At 37.9% G+C, this 19615-nt stretch overlaps 1 protein-coding gene across 4 annotated transcripts in view; it reads left to right on the plus strand.

Moving 5' to 3' along the window:
- The window catches only part of Myo5a (myosin VA), a 151567-nt gene that overhangs the window by 107019 nt on the left and 24933 nt on the right, over positions 1-19615 (plus strand). For 2 of the 4 annotated variants that reach the window (XM_048423030.3, XM_048423033.3), the window contains exons 23-30: positions 1020-1113; positions 4998-5146; positions 6470-6583; positions 8591-8734; positions 8943-8996; positions 10442-10669; positions 16122-16222; positions 18720-18800. In XM_048423030.3, coding sequence (XP_048278987.3) covers positions 1020-1113; positions 4998-5146; positions 6470-6583; positions 8591-8734; positions 8943-8996; positions 10442-10669; positions 16122-16222; positions 18720-18800 — 965 coding nt within the window. The remainder of the gene's footprint in view (positions 1-1019; positions 1114-4997; positions 5147-6469; positions 6584-8590; positions 8735-8942; positions 8997-10441; positions 10670-16121; positions 16223-18719; positions 18801-19615) is intronic. The other 2 variants (XM_085689389.2, XM_085689391.2) reach the window with 1 other exon arrangement.

Here is a 19615-nt window from a genome sequence, read left to right on the forward strand (position 1 = left end):
GATTTTATTTTTAAAAGAATTCATGGGTTCAGAGAGATGTCTGAGCTGTTAAGTGTTTCTTTTGCCATTCCAGAGGACCAGAGTTTAGTTTGTAGCCTATACATCTGTGATTCCAGCCCTGTGGGGTCCAGTACTCTCTTCTGGCTGTGGATACACACACAAACACACACACACACACACACACACACACACACACACACACACACGGCATGCACTTACATATACACATAAATTTTTTTAAAGACTCATATCTTCAATTTCTTTAATCTGCCCATTTTGAATTGTGGTATTCTGATGGTACAATGAGAAGGTGTTTGATGGCTAATCTTAGTTGTTAACTTGACACACCGAAAAGATGGAATTTAGGAATTGCCCCTAGCAAAATTTTCTTGGGCATGTCTGTGGGGTGTTTTCTTCATTGCTAATTGATGTGGGAAGGCCCAGCCCACTGTAATTGGTATACTCCCTAGTCATGTGGGCCTGGGCTATGTAAGAAAGACAGCTGAGCATGAGCCTAGGAGCAAACTTAATTCTGATTTCTTCTTCAAACTCCTGCCTTAGCTTCCCCTGATGATGGACTGTGATCTGGACATGTAAGATGAAATAAACCCTTTCCTCTACCACAACAACAGAATCAAAATAGAACAAGGGGTATCATTCTTCTGGGAACAGATGTTTTCTAGATGTTAGTCAGATGCTAAGTGTTCATCGTACAGAGTAAAACAATCACCATCACCATCCTGTTCCTCCAGGATATATCTAGTCTATGGAAGAAAACAAATAATAAACCATTCATACGGATGGTGAAGAGGCAAATACAAAACTTTGCAACAGCTCAGAGAAAAGGTCTCTAATGGAGATGGTTTTTAAGAAATGTCTCTAGAGAGAATGAATTTGAGATTAGCGTGACAGGTGACAAGATGTAACTAAGTAAAGACAGGAGGCACAGAGACAGTGACTGTTGTGGGACTTCTCGGTCTATTACAACCAGAATCTCAGTTTGGTGTTTCATTTTATAGCTGGTGTCTACTTTGAAGGAAGAAAACAGTTTGCTCAAACAGGAAAAGGAGACCCTCAATCACCTCATTGTGGAGCAAGCTAAGGAGATGACAGGTAAGGCTTATGTGGGTTTAGCCTAGCATACAACAACCAATTTCAAACCTGTTTTATAAGTTTGACATTTTGTTACCAGTTACACAGTATTACTTAGAGCTGAATTTTTTAAAAAAGTTTTGGCTTTCATCTACATTTCCAACAAGACTCAAATATTTTACTAAAATTAATGAATTTATAAAGTTGATCTCTGGGCTGGCTCTATGTATGACTATAAAGTTATTCAGTAATATAATATGTAGCTCTTAAAATTTTATATGTATGAGTTTTAGTTTATAGGACTCTTACTGATTTAATAAGAATTCTTGAACTAATTTGTGGGTAGATATATTTATGTGTTCTCTTATACACGTAAACATACATATACATGCATGCATTTGTTTCTTTGAGTCCAGACTGGTTTTGAATTTGAGGTCTTCCTGCTTCACCCTTTCAAATGTGCCTCCACACCAAACTATTTATATATTTTCAAGCTGATGTAATTGGAAATATTTGTAGGAACAGTACAATAATTTGGTACATGTGTATGCATAATGATCAAATCAAGGTGTTTCATCTCCTTAAAATTTGTCATTTGTACTTGTGGGAAACCTTCCCACTCTCCTGCTCAGCTGTACTTTGGAACCTTTATCCAACTTCGCTCCAACCTTCTCTCCAGGCTCTCCCAGTGCCCATGACCATATTTTATACTCTTTTCTATCAGGTCAGTTGTTTTGTTTTTTTTTTTTTTAAAGCATCTTTACTGATTGAGAACACATACTGTTTGTCTTTCTGATCCTTTCTGATCACTTAATTTTTATTTATATTTTACTAAAATAATGAGTGTCATCCTCTTAAGTTCAATTCTCTTTGCTACCAAAGTAAAAATGAGAAGTAATTTTTAAGATAAAGAACTAAGTAAATATGTACATTTATTCTATTTATTGATTGTAGGGTTGATTAAAATGGACATAAATAAAAGGAACCCATCAGATTGGCCTATGGGCATGGAGCATTCTCTTGATTGCTAACTGCTGTAGGCGGGCCCAGCCCACTGTGGGTGGTACCATCCCTAGTGATGGATGTGGGCTGTGTAAACTAAGGGAGCCAAATGTGAGCCCCTAAGCAAGCCAGTAAGCAACATTCACCCAGTGTTTCTGCTTCAGTTCCTACCTCTAAGTTCCTGCTTGAGCGCTTGTCCTGGTTTGTTTCAAAGATGGACTGTAACTTGTAAACTAAATAAAACCCTTTCCTCTCCATGTAGGTTTTAGTCAGTGTTTAATCACAGTAACAAATGGAGGCATTCTGAAAGTCATCCAGAGTAAAGATTAGAGTGATAGCAAGGGATGGACTGGAAGTTTCTCCTTAAGACCATGGTGATAGAGCCCTCTGTACTTTCCCTCGCATAATCTCTTCCCTCCAATTAAAGAGGATGTAGAGGAACAAGAGGACATCCTGGGATTAATAACCTTAACGAAAAAATAAGATGACAAGAAGTCAGAATATAACGTTAAAAGGGACAAAAGAAAATAGTATGAAAGGAGGTTTCTAGGATGCAGGTTGTCAGGGGAGGATCCAGAATGATGAAAACATTTCTACGAAAATACACGTTTTTTGAAATTGACTATAGGAATGAAGAAGTAAGAATGGATTTGTCTTGAAAATTTTGTTGGAAAACTTTGGCTGACTTCTACAAATTGGTGAAAATAAAGGACAATTGATAGAGTATCTTAGGAAATTTTTATCATTCATTAATTCATATATAATTTATAGATTCCCTCCCCTAGGAAAGTATTGTGGAAGGCATCAGGGAAGTAATAGTGACAAGGCTCTTGCCTCCTTGACTCCTGAAGCTGGCAGAGAATTAAATGATATAGCAATAGAAGCAGGTAGGGAGTTTGAAACAAAATATAAGACTACAAAGAGCATATTGGTAGGAAACCTGATCTTATAAAAATAATTGGTTGAGTCACTGGGTTACAATGTATAGCTTCTTTTAAGAAGTATTTTTTTATTTAATTTAATCTTATGTATATGGATGTTTTGTTTGTATTTGTGTCTGTGCACCATGTTTATGCCTAGTATCTGTGGACGTCAGAAGAGGGTGCTAGATCCCATAGAACTGAAGTTACAGGTTGTAATCCACCATGTGGGTCATGGGAATTAAATCCAGGTCCTCTAGAAGAGCAGCCAGGACTCTTAACTACTGATCCCCCAAGCATAGCTTCTTTGTTTTTTTATTACCTGTAGTCAGTGGCTAATCTCTGAACTCCAGACCATGACTAGCCAAAAGCAAGCTACTTGCAGAGAAGGCAGAGTGAGGTGGGTAACTGGAAAAGTTAGGGTTCCTTAAGCAGCACATGCGAGATGGCAAAGAAGTAAATAGCACAGTCAGCAGCGCCTAAGCAATCATCTAGGTAGAAATGGGGCTGGGTAATAGGATGACAGGATTCCGTGTGCTCGAAGATTGTGTGATAGAACCATGGGACTGAGCTACACAGACTGACTATTATATAGGATGACAAGTTCTGTAAAAGTCACCATTAATGACTTTTTGAATCATTATTTAGCCAAAAGAATTTATTTTTTTTATATTTATTTATTTATTATGTATACAATATTCTGTAGACCAGAAGAAGACACCTCATTACAGATGGTTGTGAGCCACCATGTGGTTGCCGGGAATTGAACTCAGGACCTTTGGAAGAGCAGGCAATGCTCTTAACCACTGAGCCATCTCTCCAGCCCCAGCCAAAAGAATTTATGAGTAAATAAATAAGTAAGAATAAATGAGTAAGGGCTCATTTCTAGGCCTAAAGGCCTAAATTCAGTTCCTGGGTCACATGGTAGGTGAAGATTCCCATAAGTAATGATCCTCTGGCTTCCACATGTATGCTCTGACACACACATACACACACACAAAGTATTTTATTGGATTTTATGAATAGCCTAAAACAACACTCTTGGAATAAAAAAATCTATGTGCCAATACTTACATGAATAACCTAAGAGAGCGCTATACAACTATATTCTGTATATATTTGTGTGTATGTGTATATATATATATATGTGTGTGTGTGTGTATATTTTTTATTTTGTTATTGCTTATTAGACTAGTATGTTGTGGAAGTTTATCCAGAATTTCTTGTAATCTGGGTGTAGTATTGTACACCCATAATCCCAGCACTGAGGAAATTGAAGCAGGATGGACTGCATAGTTCTAATGCCAGGTTAGGCAGGGCTACATAGCAAGACTGTCTCAAACAGCAAACAAATAGGAATGTGTAGTAACCAGTGCATGAACTAGTGGGACTAGAGCTATAGTTCATGGAGAGTCCATAGATAAGAGTTGTCATAAGTATAAGCATAAGTGATTTAGTTAGGGTCATGTTTCTTTCTTTTCCTCACAAACTGCTCTCCCAGGGATAGAAGTTCAGTCCCACTAAAAGAAACTGGAAGTCAGCACACCTATTTACATTCTTGAATTCTGTAGAGTCACCTTTGTATACATATCCCCTTTCCAGTTTTGCAGGGACAGGGTGTTTTTGTTCTGTTTAGTTCTTAAAAAAAAAAAAGTTTATTATAATATAGAAGCAGATTCCTAGTTGAGTAAAAGATGCAATGCTGGAATCTAGATGGTAAATAATAATGGAATTGCTATTATCCTTGGAACAAAGGATAGCTATTTTTTTTAACTAATTTCTTAATCTCATTTGTGACCAGGGGCTTTTGCTTTTAGCCCAAGTTGCTTCTGTTATCCTTTGACTTTTGCTGGAAAGCCTAACTTCCTCATCTGTCTCTTTGGGATGTTTCAAGAGCTTTCTCTTGCCACCTCTGTGACCTGACATGTCACCTGTCACCCTTTTCCCAGGCCTTGATCCTCTATATCCTCTTGTTTATTTCAGAAACTATGGAGAGGAAATTAATAGAAGAGACAAAACAGCTGGAGCTTGACCTAAACGACGAAAGGCTGAGGTATCAGAACCTTCTGAATGAGTTTAGTCGTCTGGAGGAGCGCTACGATGATCTCAAGGAGGAGATGACCCTGATGCTGGTGAGTCCAACACTTCTTTTTTTAAAGAGTCTTTCAGTGTAACCTAGGCTAGCCTTAGACTCATGATTCTTCCATTTTCTACCTTCTGACGATTACAGGTATGGTCCTTCATACCTGGCTTCTGCTTTTTATTTTTAAGATTTATTTATTTATTACATATACAGTGTTCTGCTTGCATGCCAGAAGAAGGCACCACATCCCACCATAGATGGCTGTGACCCACCATGTGATTGTTGGGAATTGAACTCATAAGTCATATATAAAAGAATCATAGAATGCATTTCAATATGCTACATATATCTATCACCCAATTCCCAAATAGTCAATGTATCTCTGTTTTCTCTCCTATCCACTACCCTCCCCACTTCATGGGTTGTATTATTTAAAGCAATCCCAGAAGTGATGCAGTTTATCCATAAGTACTTCAGTAAAGTCAGATACTTAGAGATGGGGCTATAAGTCTCTTTTGAGTCCCCTCTGTGCCTTAGATACAGTTAGCTCTCCCACTCCACATTTTCATTCTCTCTGAGTTTTCTGAACTCTGGTTGATATGGTATCTTGTGCCCTAAAAGTACCTCCCAGGCCCAGGGATCTTCAGTGAATTCTGCAAGCATCTAGCTTACCTGCTTTGTACTGTCTCATTCTCACTGCTTATCCCACAGAGTTGTCATGTGTAAAAGTGGCAGAAATTACAGTCACATATTTAACTTCTACTTATTTTTTAACCGCTTATACTTTATTGCCATGTAATGGATGGTTATGTCTGTCATTCAGTGTATTTTATGAATTTTCTGGTAACTTTTATCAACACTAAAAGCATTGCTTGAACTGACTGAGTAACTCAAAACTTAAAAAAAAAGCAACAAAGAGAGCCTTGAAGAAGCCCTGTTGATAGAGCCCTTGCTTAGCATGGATCTAAAGGCCTGTGTACCATTCTCAGAACTCATAAATAGGGTGTGGTAGCTCATGCCTGTAATCCAGTCCTCAGGAGGTGGAGGCAGGAGGCTCATAAATTCTAAGTCATCATTAGCTACATAGTGAGTTCAAAGTTAAACTGTTCTACATGAGACCCTGGAGACTCTGCTAATAGTCACAGGTGTTCTGCTTTTGACCATTTAGTTTCATAACAGTTCTTACCATGCTGTCATGCCTTCTCATTGGGGAGATCATCCCCTTGTAAGAATTTGGTCAAAACTGTTGAACATTTGACCATCAGTGCAAATTACTGAGTAGAGACTGCAATGAAGACATTGTGGATGCTGTTTCCAATGTGTATAGTTCTATTATATTAAATGAATTGTATTTGGGTTATTTACCTCACAGAATGTGCCTAAGCCAGGACACAAGAGAACAGACTCTACCCACAGCAGTAATGAGTCTGAATACACCTTCAGCTCTGAATTTGCAGAAACTGAAGACATTGCACCAAGAACAGAGGTACATTTATCTGTCACTAAAAGTAACATGTACATGGTTCTTTTGATAGGCAACATTTCTAATAATTGGCTTATACATGGTTTCACAATGTATATACTAATTTTTTGTTTGTTTTGGTGGTAGAATTGAACCGAGAACTTTATATGTGACAAGCATTTGCTCTGTCACTGAGCAGCATCCCGAGTCCCACATTACACTTTCAGTGTTAAGTTTTGTAGCAGTAGTTTCTTTGCTGTCTCCATCACGGTTGTGTGCAAGCAGTTTCTGCAGCAACTCAGCTTTGGCTGCACCTGCCCTGGAGCTTTCACAGCAGCTATGGGGCCGCTGTGTGTTGGTTTGAAACGATTGCTTTTCCCTGATTCTATAGGCTGTTGGAGTCCTGCTTTATTCCTGAGCTTTCTCACAGCTTCCATCCTGGGAAAAGGGCCACCACAACTTTCTCAACTGAAGTAGGATAATTTCAAAATTAAATTCAAACCAGTGGTGGTAATTTTATTAATTAATTCTATTATCTTTTCATCAGTTGTAAGACTACTATTATTTTTAAAGTAAATATCAAAGCTTCACTTACTCAGTAAAGGCTTGGGTGACAAAGTTCTTACTAAAAAAGGGAAGGAAAATAAGACCCCACAACTCCTCTCATCCTGATAGTCCACTCCTCTTCCTTTCTCATGTGGTCCAGAAATGTCAAATGACCTTGCTATAAATAAATATGCCACTAGGACTAAGGACATCATCTGAGCACTCTGAAGTGATCACCATTCATTACATCTCTAGTTATTTTGTATTTAGCAACTGTTATTTTTTTGTGTCCTACCTTTTCCTATTCTCATATTCCTATCTGTAGAAGTTTGTTTTCACCTCGCAATCAGTGAATTCTGTATATAGCATTAATTGATAACTGAAAATTACCCCATCCTATTTTAATACGATTCCTTTTTAAATGTTCATTCAAAGCCTAAAGGGATGATTTCCAGTTAATAACATTTTAAATATCAAGAGTGAAGTACTATCTATGTTTGTTTATAGAATGGAGGATTCTGTTGCAGTTTTTGAAAGTTAAAGTTTCAGGAATGTATGCATCACTAATAAATGAACAGATACTAAGGTATTTGAATGAAACATTTAAATATTTGTAGGTGTTATTGGTGGGCCAACACAATAGTTCATTGGGTAAAGTACTTAATGTACAAGCCTAATGACCTGAGTTCAAGCCCCAGAACCTATTCTGGAAGAAGAGAACCAATTCCTGCAAGTTGTTCTGTGACCTCCATACATGTACCATTTAACCTTATGAAAAGCCAAAGAATAAAATCTAAAACAGCATTGAAATGCCACTTTTGGGCAATCAACTGAGATGCAAACTTTTTTGTAGCTTTATAGCAGTGACTATTATCCCAGGAATGATTGTAGTTGTTGATGTAAGTAGAAGTTGCCCCAGTCCACCAGACTGCCAAGTGTTATCTTCAGATATTGTGTTCTTGGATGTGTATTTCAGAAATTAGAAATCATCTCATTGCCCAGCAGGAAGACAATGACTAAACTGGGGGTTTACCTTGCTCTACAGTTAGAGAGATAACTGGAAAACAATTAGAGCAAGCGCCTTTGCTTGCTGAGTCATCTCCCAGCCGTGTACACTTAATTCTTAAACAGATTTGCGTGGGTGGGTATGGATATACACCTACACTTTAATAAATGCACACAGTTTTCCACAGGCTTATTTATATATTCCACCACCAATTTAGTATGAGACACAGTTGCTAATATAGGACATTATTAATTTTGAAATGCCACCTTTGGGTTATCTTCCAGTCAGGTAAGAGAGAAGTAATGCCTCACTATTATTTAACTTACATTTCTACAATTATTAGAAATGTAGGATGAACATGTTTTCTGTTTTGTTCTACATTTCTGCTGTGAGTTTGACTGTTTTACTACTGAACTGTTTTCACTTTGGCTTGTAAGTCCTCTGGCTTTGACTTGATTCTTATGATCTCTGGGTTTTAGGAGCCAAGTGAGAAGAAGGTGCCTCTAGACATGTCATTGTTCCTTAAGCTCCAGAAGCGTGTCACAGAGCTGGAACAGGAGAAGCAAATAATGCAGGATGAGCTGGACCGAAAGGAAGAGCAAATGTTCCGCAGCAAGGCAAAGGTGAGCAGCAATGGCCTGTTCCAGGGCCGAGGGCAGCCCAGGCAGGTTGTCCTGTGTCTTTCTGTAGCCCCTGAGTTCTTAGCTATGCAGCACTTGCTGACGCTGTGAAGGCTTTGATACGTCACTGCTTTTTGTACACAGCTAAGTGTTCTAATAGTAAAAATTTGACAATTAAAATACAAAAATTTTACTTTATTTTTCTCCCCAGGAAGAAGAAAGACCACCAATTAGAGGTGCAGAACTGGAATATGAGTCCCTCAAGGTATTGAAAATTTCATCCCAAAACTTTCAATACTTTGTTTTGACAAGAGAGCTGCTAAGAACTTATCTTTTCCTCTGAGAACATCCTTAGCTAAATCGTATCTGGGCACTAGTTCTAGCCTCTGTTCTTTCATTTTACAAACCATTTCATCTAAGTAGGACTTCACTCTGAACAGGAGATAGCAGCCCTGCAAGCTACAGTAGTAAAGATTATGAACTCTAGAGTCAAGCTCCTTCTCTTCTCCACCATAAAAATCTAACTGAGGCTGAGGAGCAGACTAAAAGCACAGGGTAGCAGTCTGCTCTCTAAAACATCCCTGCCTCACGTAAACGTAGGTAAATAAAAGTGTTTTCCGTAGTATGAGTGAAGCCCAGATTAACACAGCTTTGCTGAGTGGTTCCTGAAGTCTGGCCCTCTATTAATATAATCAACACTGCCTGGTTCCTTGTTGGAAGTACAGAATTCTCAGACCTCACGCCATTAGACATAAAGTCAGGATCTTGTAATTTGGGGCTTAGAAATATGTGTTTCAACAGGAACTCCAAATGGCTGTGATGCATGTTAAAGTTTGGGACACATTGTGTCAGAGCCTCAGTATCAAAATAAAGACATTGTCTTGGCTTCTGCCCCTGAAATGAGGGGTGCAAAACTGATTACCGGGATTGAAAGAGAGCACTATTGAAAATTTCAGGGGTCTGCCTAAATGACCCAGTCATTGGGAATATCCTGACCAGTTTTGGTCATGCTTTGTTTTACCCTTTACCTGCATGGCTTTGCATTTACCTGCAAACAAAACCTGGGTTTCCCAGGATTAGGACTCCACAGTCTGCGTCTCAGAGTATTCCCTGAGCAGGTCAGAGTAAATTTTGCCTCTGGAATTGGAGTTGGTAGTGCAAACTATAATTTACACTGCTCAGTTCCACTAATGTCACACTTACCTAATCTGGGGTACTATTCCTAAGAGTAGAGATTGATGTCCTTTCTATTAAAATTATTCCATCACTTAGGAGAGGTTTAGTTTTCCAATGTAAAGATGAAAATGACAGCAGTAAATATCTTAGTTGGGGTTTTTATTGCTGTGAAGAGACACCATGACAATGACTGCTCTTATAAAGGAAAACATTTAATTGGGGCTAATTTACAGTTCAGAAATTTGGTTCATTGTCATCATGGTGGGAAGGATGGTGGCGTGTAGGCATACATGGTTCTGGAGAGGTAGCTGAGAGTTCTACATCTAGATATGAAGACAACAGAAAAAGATTATGACACACTGACTATGCTTGAGTATCTGAGACCTCAAAGCCCACCCCTATTGACATATTTCCTCTAACAAGGCCACTCCTACTCCAGCACAACTGCACCTCCCAATAATGCCAGTCCCTATGGGCTTGTGGGGCCATTTTTATTCAAACTACCATAGTAATCTTGTCTGTCTTTTCATTTAGCGTCAAGAACTGGAATCAGAAAACAAAAAACTGAAAAATGAGCTGAACGAGTTACGCAAAGCCCTCAGTGAGAAAAGTGCTCCAGAAGTGACTGCACCGGGTGCTCCTGCCTACCGCGTCCTCATGGAACAGCTGACCTCTGTGAGTGAGGAGCTCGATGTCCGAAAGGAAGAAGTTCTCATCCTGCGGTCTCAGCTGGTGAGCCAGAAAGAAGCCATCCAACCCAAGGTAAGCATGCATATATGTTGAGTACGAAGCATGGTGACTGGCTTTCATTTCCTCCAGTTTGTAATGAAACAAACACTTAAGAGTAGTTGCAAAAAGCCACTGGGTTCCCAGGTGTCTTTCAAAATTTTGTTTCCCACAAAGAATATCACATTCTAAAGAGAACCAGCTCCTAGATCACCCAGGATTTGAAAGAAATCCATGGTGTCGGCATGTATACTAAGACTTTTTTATCTGAAGGACTTAGGGAAGAAAGACACTCAAGCACTCACTTGATGGTTTCATTTTTTTAGTTCTCTCATGCTGTTGTTCCTCTCATGATGTTCCTCTTTGTTTGTTCTCCATGGCTATATATACCCAACAAGATCTTTCAAGCAATACAGGAGTTATATTTGAAAATTATAATCTATTTCTTAAGTAGATGATAAAAACAGAGTCATCTCAACAACTGACACACAATAAATCTAAACAACTTGTCACAGAGCAAGGAAGGAGCATTTTTTCTTAGTTACATAATTGGTGGACTGTAACTTGCAGCAGCAAAGAAAGAATCGGTCATTTTGTTATCTATCTAGAGAGGTCGTCTTATAAAGGATTTTAAAGGAGTTATAAACCTTAAACTACTGAAGAGCCTAAGAAAATAAGGTAATTATGTACTGTAACCCACACTTCTGCGTGTATAAACATTTTGAACTAACAATCTGCGACAGTAATAGTAAAAGCCAGACTTTCTCAGAGAGTGCCCTGTTTAGAAGATAGAGGTGTGTTGTCAGTTCTTTGGTTCAGGCTCAGGATTACCATAAGTCTTTTAATACCAGCTCAATAGCCACTCTCCAAGGTATAGGACACTGAAAGCATTTTAAATCTTAAAATATATTTACTGTCCCGTGTATAACTTTAGACCATAATAGAGAAAACTTGTAACTCTTTCTCAGGGCTATGAAGTAAATTATTTTTTGTAGCCCTGAGCAGCCAGAACTTCCCTTCCCGTGGTGTTTCTGAACAAAAGCTGTAATTAATTATTGTTCTAGGTTATCAGTCATACCCAGCAAATAAAGTGTGTGTAGCCATTAGGTTGCTTTGCACTTTTGATCCTGGCTCAACAAATCAGACAGTTGGCCATATGTCCTTGTAAATAAGATTGCTTTTCTTGTAATAATTTATCTTAAAAACAATTAGCAAGGCATCTGGTCTAATCTAAAGCTACTTTGAAGTTTTATATCAGCTAATGAAACTCAGCTTTCCTGGCAACTGGGGCAAATTCATCTGTTTTCATAATCATCAGCCTGAGCTGAAATCTAAAACATCTCCTAGGGAGAAATTCATAGGCCTTGACTGTGTAGTATTTTTTTGTATTCATGTTTATTCGTCAAAACTCTGTAGAAGCTTACATTATTAATATCAGTTAGATAATACAGCTTCAGGAGGGGTCATCTTGACAGTTGACAGATGAAAATGCCCAGAAGATTAGGATGTATTCATGAGATAAGCACACTATGATATACTATGATATTTGGTATGATACGATATGATATGATATGGATAGGGAAATTTGCAGTAGCAATTGTGAAGTTATAGATAGAAGCAAAAGATATTCTGGAGTCTGTAGCCTTGTGACCTGGTCTAATGAGTTTTCTCATCAGAGAGTTTTCCTTCTGGTTGACTGACACCTTGAATATTAAATATGATAATATGCAAGTTATTTTGGTACAAAGAAGCATTAAGTCTAGCTAAAATTACTTGTCAAAATTGGCCTGCATAAGTAGAAATGTAACAAAATGGTTAGAAATGAAATCAGTTCATAGAAATTACACTCCCAGGTGTAAACAGAGACTGTGCGCTCCTTTCCCGGCTGCTTAGACCCAAATAATCAAACAAAAACTATATTAATTACAACACTGTTTGGCCAATGTCTTAGGCATATTTCTAACTAGCTCTTACATCTTAAATTAACCCATTTCTATTAATCTGTGTATCACTACAAGACTGTGGCCTACTGGTAAGGTTCTGGCATTTTTCTCCTTTGGCAGCTACGTGCCATCTCCCTGACTCTGCCTTCTTTCTCTTTAGTTTTTCTGCCTAGCCCTATTCTGCCCTGCCATAGGCCAAAGCAACTTCTTTATTAATCAATGGTAATAAAATATATTCACAGCATACAGAGGGGAATTCCACATCACCCAGGAGTTCCCTTTAATAGGGAGAAGGTAGGAAGGGCTGTGTTCATGAAGTCAACAGAAAGCGTTCTACACTGTTACCTTTCTTGGCTCAGTCTCATCTGGTTCTAAGGCTTTAACAGACTAGCCTTGAGAAAGAAAGCCCTGTATGCCTCCTGGACAAAGATGAAGTCAGTATTCTCTTCTCTCTCAGCAAACGGGTAGTCTCTCTTTTTCTTTTTAAATTTATAGATAATTGTGTGTGTGTGTGTGTGTGTGTGTGTGTGTGTGTGTGTGTGTGTGTGTATTTGTGAAGTACATTGAATAGTCTCATAAGAAACTTTAGTGGGAATTAAAAGATTGGAAAATAAAAACGAAGTAAAGGTCATAAATACAACCTCACTAATAGAACACATAGTTTGGTAACATACCTGCCATCTTATTAAGTTCACAAAGTTCATGTGACAACTGTTCTGTAATAGTGGGCTGGCTCTATCTCTACACAGTCCTTGCTTGCTCAGCTCCCAGTCTCTTTGTAACACGCCTTGTCTGTTCTGGAGGAATCTGCAGTATATTGAAACCTTCCAGACACCCAGTGCCTTTTGTAATTCTGGGTTCCTCAATTTCTTATTATTAAGCCAATGATGAACAGCACACAGTGAGCTAGGGTGTGAGTCATCCCAACCAGCTCTTGTTTGTCTATTCTACCTCCAAAGAGCTCTGAGAGACTTTTCCTGGACGATTACCCTCCCAAAGGCCACTACTTGAACTCTTAAAAGACCTAGTATGAAATCTCACCCAGATAAATCAACAGCAGAATCATTCTTTCATACACCCAAGCATTTTACAGCCAGGAATATTTTAAAACAACTCAGAAAAGAACTTAAGCATTAGAAATATGAGTTCCAGCCAGGTGGTGGTGGCGCCTTTAATCCCAGCATTAGGGAGGCAGAGACAGATAGATCTTTGTGAGTTCGAGACCTATTAGTTCTGATCTACAGAGCGAGTTTCAGAACAGTCAAAGATACATAGAGAAACCTGGTCTCAAAAAATAAAAAATTAAAAGGAAAAAAAAGGAGCTTCTATCTCCTACACATATATTAATGTCAGCCTTATGACAGTTTTGTGAATGCTAATATGTTAGAGTTAGTTTTAGAAGAAACAACTCACAGCTTTTAAATTAATTCTTGTTAATTCAGTGAAAGTATCTATTCATGAAGCTAAAGATTTATTGTTTCTACATTTTTTTTGTGCTTGCCAACATGTGATTTTTCAGGATGACAAGGTAATTGTATATATTTTTAATATAATAAGTACTTCTGTTTAATCCTAACATTGACTTGCAGGTCTTTTCAATTTATGTAGTTCGTGCTTTGTGACCAGGTCTGTTTTATTTTATGTTGTTTTTTTAAGATTTATTTGTTTATTATTTGTGTCTGTGTGAGTATGTGGAAATGAATGCCAGAATAGGGCAGTGTGTGTCCTCTTCTATCATTCTCCATCTATTCCTCTGAGGTAGTGATTCTCTCTAACCTGGACCTTTCATTTCCTCACCGAGGCTAGAAGCCAATAAGCCAAGCAATGCCCTGGCTCCATCCCCTCAGAACTTGGGTTGCAGACATGTGTGGAATGTCTAGCTTTTTACATGGGTGCTGAGATCTGAACTCAGGTCCTCATGATTGAGAATCAAACACTCTTAAGTGCTGATACATCTCTGCAGCCCTCTCTGCCTTTTTGCCTTAAGATCTCATATAGCCTACGTTAGCCTCAAACTCACTGTATCGTTGAGGATGTCTTTGAACTCCTGGTTATCCTGCCTTCACTTCCTGAGTGTTCTGAGTACATGTATAAGCTGCCATGCCCCGCTTCCTTTTTACTTACTAATTTCCTGTTTGACTTCTTCCTATATGAAGTCACTAGGAGAAAGTGTGGTTATAGTAGCTTCCAATCTGGATGTCAGATGGATCTCCAGGACTTCTAACTCACAGTCATCTCTGTGACTTGCTGCTGTAATTCTGGTGTCATACACAAGTTGGGGAGGAAAAACCCTTCACTTGGAGACAATTGTCCTGGGCACACATCGTACCAAATCTAACAAGGTTGAAGAGAAATGGAAGAGCTGAGCAGGAATTCTTTACTGCTACTTTTCCCTCCCTAAGGGCAACACCCATAGCTGGAATGAAATAGCTCCTGTGAAGGCGCAGAGTTGAATCTCTCTACTCTCTTGGTTACTGTTGAGCAGTACAGCGGGGCTTCATGTATCATGCAACCTTCTCAGGACTTGAAGCCATTGCATGTGGGAAACACACAGAGCAGCGAGTCAAAAACTTCTCAGTGCTAAAGTGTGAATCTAACTCCGTCTCCCAAATACCATATTCTAGCCAAGACAGGCAGAATTAAGAAAGAACCAGCTACTCGTTCCCCAGGACATCAGCGAATGGAGTCACTCATCTTTCCCTGTACTCATACTAGCTGAACAGATCAAGTGACCTAATTTATCAGAATTTTAAAAACACTCCAGAAAAGTCCTAAGATGTCAAGCACAGTGTATCGTTATTTGATATAAAAACTTGAGCCATTGTGAATTATATTTGTAGGGCTTAAAAAATGAGAATATGAAATAGAGTTTTTCTTTCAGGGAAAGAAAAAATTAAATTAGAAAATATATACTCTTTATAAAATAAAGCTAAAGAAATGTTTATTTGGGACCAGAGTGTAGCTCAACTGGTTAAATGCTTACCTAACATATACAGGGCTCTAGGTTTGATCTGCAACACTCCATAAACTGTGCTGACTCGGTGGTACATACCAGTGATGCCAGCACTCAGGAAAATGGGGCAAAAAGACCAGAAGTTCAAGGTCATCCTCAGATACCTAGAAAGTTTAAGGACAGCCTGGGCATGAGCCACCACACCTAGCTTAGAGCAAACATTGATTGAAAGATCAGACATATTTTCAGACAAAGAGAATGACCCTTTTAGTGTGCTAAAGTTATTATTCTTTAGAGACAATATGTTAGTAATTTGGTTTAGTGTTTTTGGAGTGTTATATGCATACACGTGCATAAAAAAAGAAAGAGAAAGTGTGCATGTGTCTGTATAAGCATACACATGAATGTCAGTTGATAACTTATGGAAGTAGATTATTTCCACCATATGGATTTCAGAGATTGAACTCAGGTTATCAGGCTAAGTGGCAAGTGCCCTTACCCACTAAGCCCTGAAATGAAAAGAATATGTTATATGTGATCCACAGTTATAGAGTTGAGCCTTCATGTGGGTTTGTGTCATTTCTCCCTTCAGAATACAATGACAGATTCCACAATACTTTTGGAAGATGTACAGAAAATGAAAGACAAAGGTGAAATAGCACAAGCATATATTGGTTTGAAAGAAACAAACAGGTAAGTTGATCCTTTCATCCACCTTGGTTTAACTGTATTAATCTGAGTCTTCAAGTCAGCCTCTTGTTGAGGAAGTCAGTGTGCTAATTCATTGTTTTATTAGACATCAGCCAATCTTCAAGAAGAACCTAAGGTTTCTGATGTAAACCAACTTAACATCCCATTCATAATATCAGATAATTGTTGATGATTGGTGTCAAAGGAAATGTTATTCACATTATGAGAAGATATGTTTATATCAAGGGCCTTGGCCTTAAGCTGCCTGAAGAAGAAAACCTATTGCTGAGTTTGGACTGTCCTAGTAGATCCTTTTCTAGTAAGGGTGTTGTTCAAGATGGCTATTTGAATGTTTGTAGAGGCAACTACAGTGTTCAATAACTAAAATGTAGCGTGAAGAAAAGTTAAGATGTATGTGCCTAGAATTCCATCAGTGGTAGCCATGTAGCTCTAGAAGGCTGCCACAACTTTGAGAATGGCAGCCTTACTGCCAACCTCATTTCTGAACAGAGATTTAGTATCATTGTACTTTAAACAGAAAAAAATTACACACTGGACTATTTTGAGAGGGCATGACCAATGGTAAAAGACAGTTCAGGAGTCTCCTAGGTATCTTGATAACACAGTTCCAGGATTGACTTGCATAAATACCCACAAATTAAATATATATGCCTTACAAAACATAAGTTACTTCTTTATTTATTGGCAACAGTACAAAGGTACCTTTTCAAAGGTATTTAGTTAAATGAAAATTTAATTTATGAATTAATTGTGATCTTTTATATTTAAGAATATCTTATTAGCCTGGCTGTGGTGGCACATGTCTTTAATCCTAAAACTCAGGAAGCAGAGGCAGGTGGATCTCTGTGAGTTCAAGTCCAGCCCATTCTACATAGTGAGTTCCAGGACAGCCAAGGCAACAGAGAAAAACCGTGTCTCAAAACAAAACAAAACAGAATATCTTGTTATAGAAAGGGTATATGCTGTCTATGCATCCACTCAGCTATTCAGTCACTAGGTCTGGAATGTTTCTACCCCATGCCAGCACTATGTTACATTGTGGGATACAGCAGAAGACAAGTAAATGCCATCCCTTCCCACAGAGGTGATAGGCTCCTTAGATAAAGGACTGAGAATGTTTGCATTTTAGTCTAAAGATATTAGAAAGAATTGAAGTGTTTTAAGAAGAAGAATAATTGTAATGGAACCAGATTGAAAGCACAAAACCAGTTAAGAGACTTTGCTGTAGTCCAGTGACTGAGCATGGTGACTCAAGGTTGGTTGATGACAGTTAGGATTGAAAGAAGCGGGAAATTTGGAAAGATATGAGTGAAGATGAGGTAAACCCTGTGGAATGTTGGGTGTGTGAGAGGGTTTAGGGAAGCTTGCACTTTCTGCTGTGGGGACTCAGGTGGATGTGCTGATGCCATTTCATGATTATGAAACCAGGGTGGAGTGATGAGTGGATTTACACACACTGAATTTTAGCAGACAAGAAGACATTCAGGGAGAGAAATTCTACTAAGCCATAGAGTTATATATAATAGATCTATAATCAAGAACACGTGGCCTGAGATATAAATTTTGAAGTCATAAGAATACAATAAAATAATTGAAACCTCAAAAATAGATAACTTTAGAGACAGAGAAATGGTAGATTGAAAATAGAATTCACTCAGATTCATGTTGTGTAAACATAGCAACAAAAGTGTATCAAGATTAAGAACCTGTCCTCTGAAATCACATGGCACTGGACTCAGATGCTTCTTACCAGCTGTTAATTCAACATGGGTGTTGGAAAGAACAGACGAGGTAGTGAAAGAATGAAGAACAGCATCTGACGCTTAACAAATCCTCAAAATATATTATTTACGCCCTTGGTAGGAAAACTGTTACCAACTAAATGTTGTCTATAAACTACAGATTTTACTAAGAGACAATAAATATACCTCTGATATAAAGGCAGTTTCTCCAGATCTTAAATTTAATTTTACCCCAAAATTTAAAATTATATCAAAAGCTAAGAACTTTGGATACATTCTTAAATTATTTGTACAATAATTTTTATAAAACTCTACATGGGGAATAAGATTATGCTGAAATAAATTCATATCAGGAAAACTGAAAATTCATTTTGAAATAGATTATGAAAATTGCCACATGAAGATATACCTAGAATTTTCATTTTATGCATGTGTTATGGTTAGCCTTAATGAAATGCTTGATGTGTAAGATCATATAGCTAGCCTCATAAAACATTAGAAATTGAATGTCTCATCTTCTGGTCATTTCGTTTCTTCATTTATCTGTGATATAACTTCTTACACATTTTTTAATTAACTGAAGTAATTTTGTGATAATGTAAAGTCATTTGTAATTACCAAAAATGATCCTGTCCACTTAGTAGATACTGAAATATCATGTGCTTTTCTTGACCACCATCATCTCATTTCCATCCTGTGTCCCTTTGTGTTTTGCATTGTGTTCTTTTACCTGGAAGATCATCTACTATGGATTACCAGGAGTTGAATGAGGATGGAGAGCTCTGGCTGGTTTATGAAGGGTTAAAACAAGCCAACAGGTTATATCTGTCTCCTCAGAATGGAATGTTATTAACTTGTTTTTCTTACTAACAGTGACTCACAACTTTGACTACTGTGTGTCTTGTGCATTTACTATCTTCCTGAGACAATTAGTCTCAATAAAACTTAGAATCTACAGCCAAATACCTACTTTAAAATTGTTTCTACTAACAGATACTATTAAGGCTAACGTTGATTATAGGTGAATACAAATTGCTTCATGTATACCACAATGCTGTCAGGAGTGAAGATCAAAAAATTGTGAATCTCTCTAGGACTTGAGGAAAACAGACTTCAAACTGAAGCAGTTATTGGAGCATGGCCACTAATACTTGTTACCTGGACAGTAACTTATCTGTAATAAATATCAATCTGGGATACACAGTCCTGTAACAAATGTGACCACTTTCCTCATTATTGTGATGCTGCCTAAAAGTGTTGTCAAGTACCTGATTCAGCATTCTCTGTTATGAGATTCAAAGTCAAATAAGGATAACTGTCTGAGCTCAGCAATTCACTTCCAAGGGGAAAAAAAAAATAGAATTCACTGTGTCTTTCTCTAACACATTCATCTGCCCTAATGCTGTCTGTGTCTTAAAAATCTCACAAAAATTCCATTATAATGATTATAATTTTAAATCCTTGCACTGCTAAATGGACTATGCTTGTTCTGCTTTGTTCTAACTGTAACCATCAGTATTAACTGCCATGTTTTGTTGGTTAGCTTTCTTGAAACTTGCTAAGATATTTTAGTCTGCTGTTAATAGTTTGCTCACAATGGCATCGGTGAATTTTACTCAGCAGTTGATGACAA

Source organism: Myodes glareolus, chromosome 4, assembly GCF_982192425.1.
Source record: "Myodes glareolus chromosome 4, mMyoGla1.1, whole genome shotgun sequence".
Classification (NCBI taxonomy): domain Eukaryota; kingdom Metazoa; phylum Chordata; class Mammalia; order Rodentia; family Cricetidae; genus Myodes; species Myodes glareolus.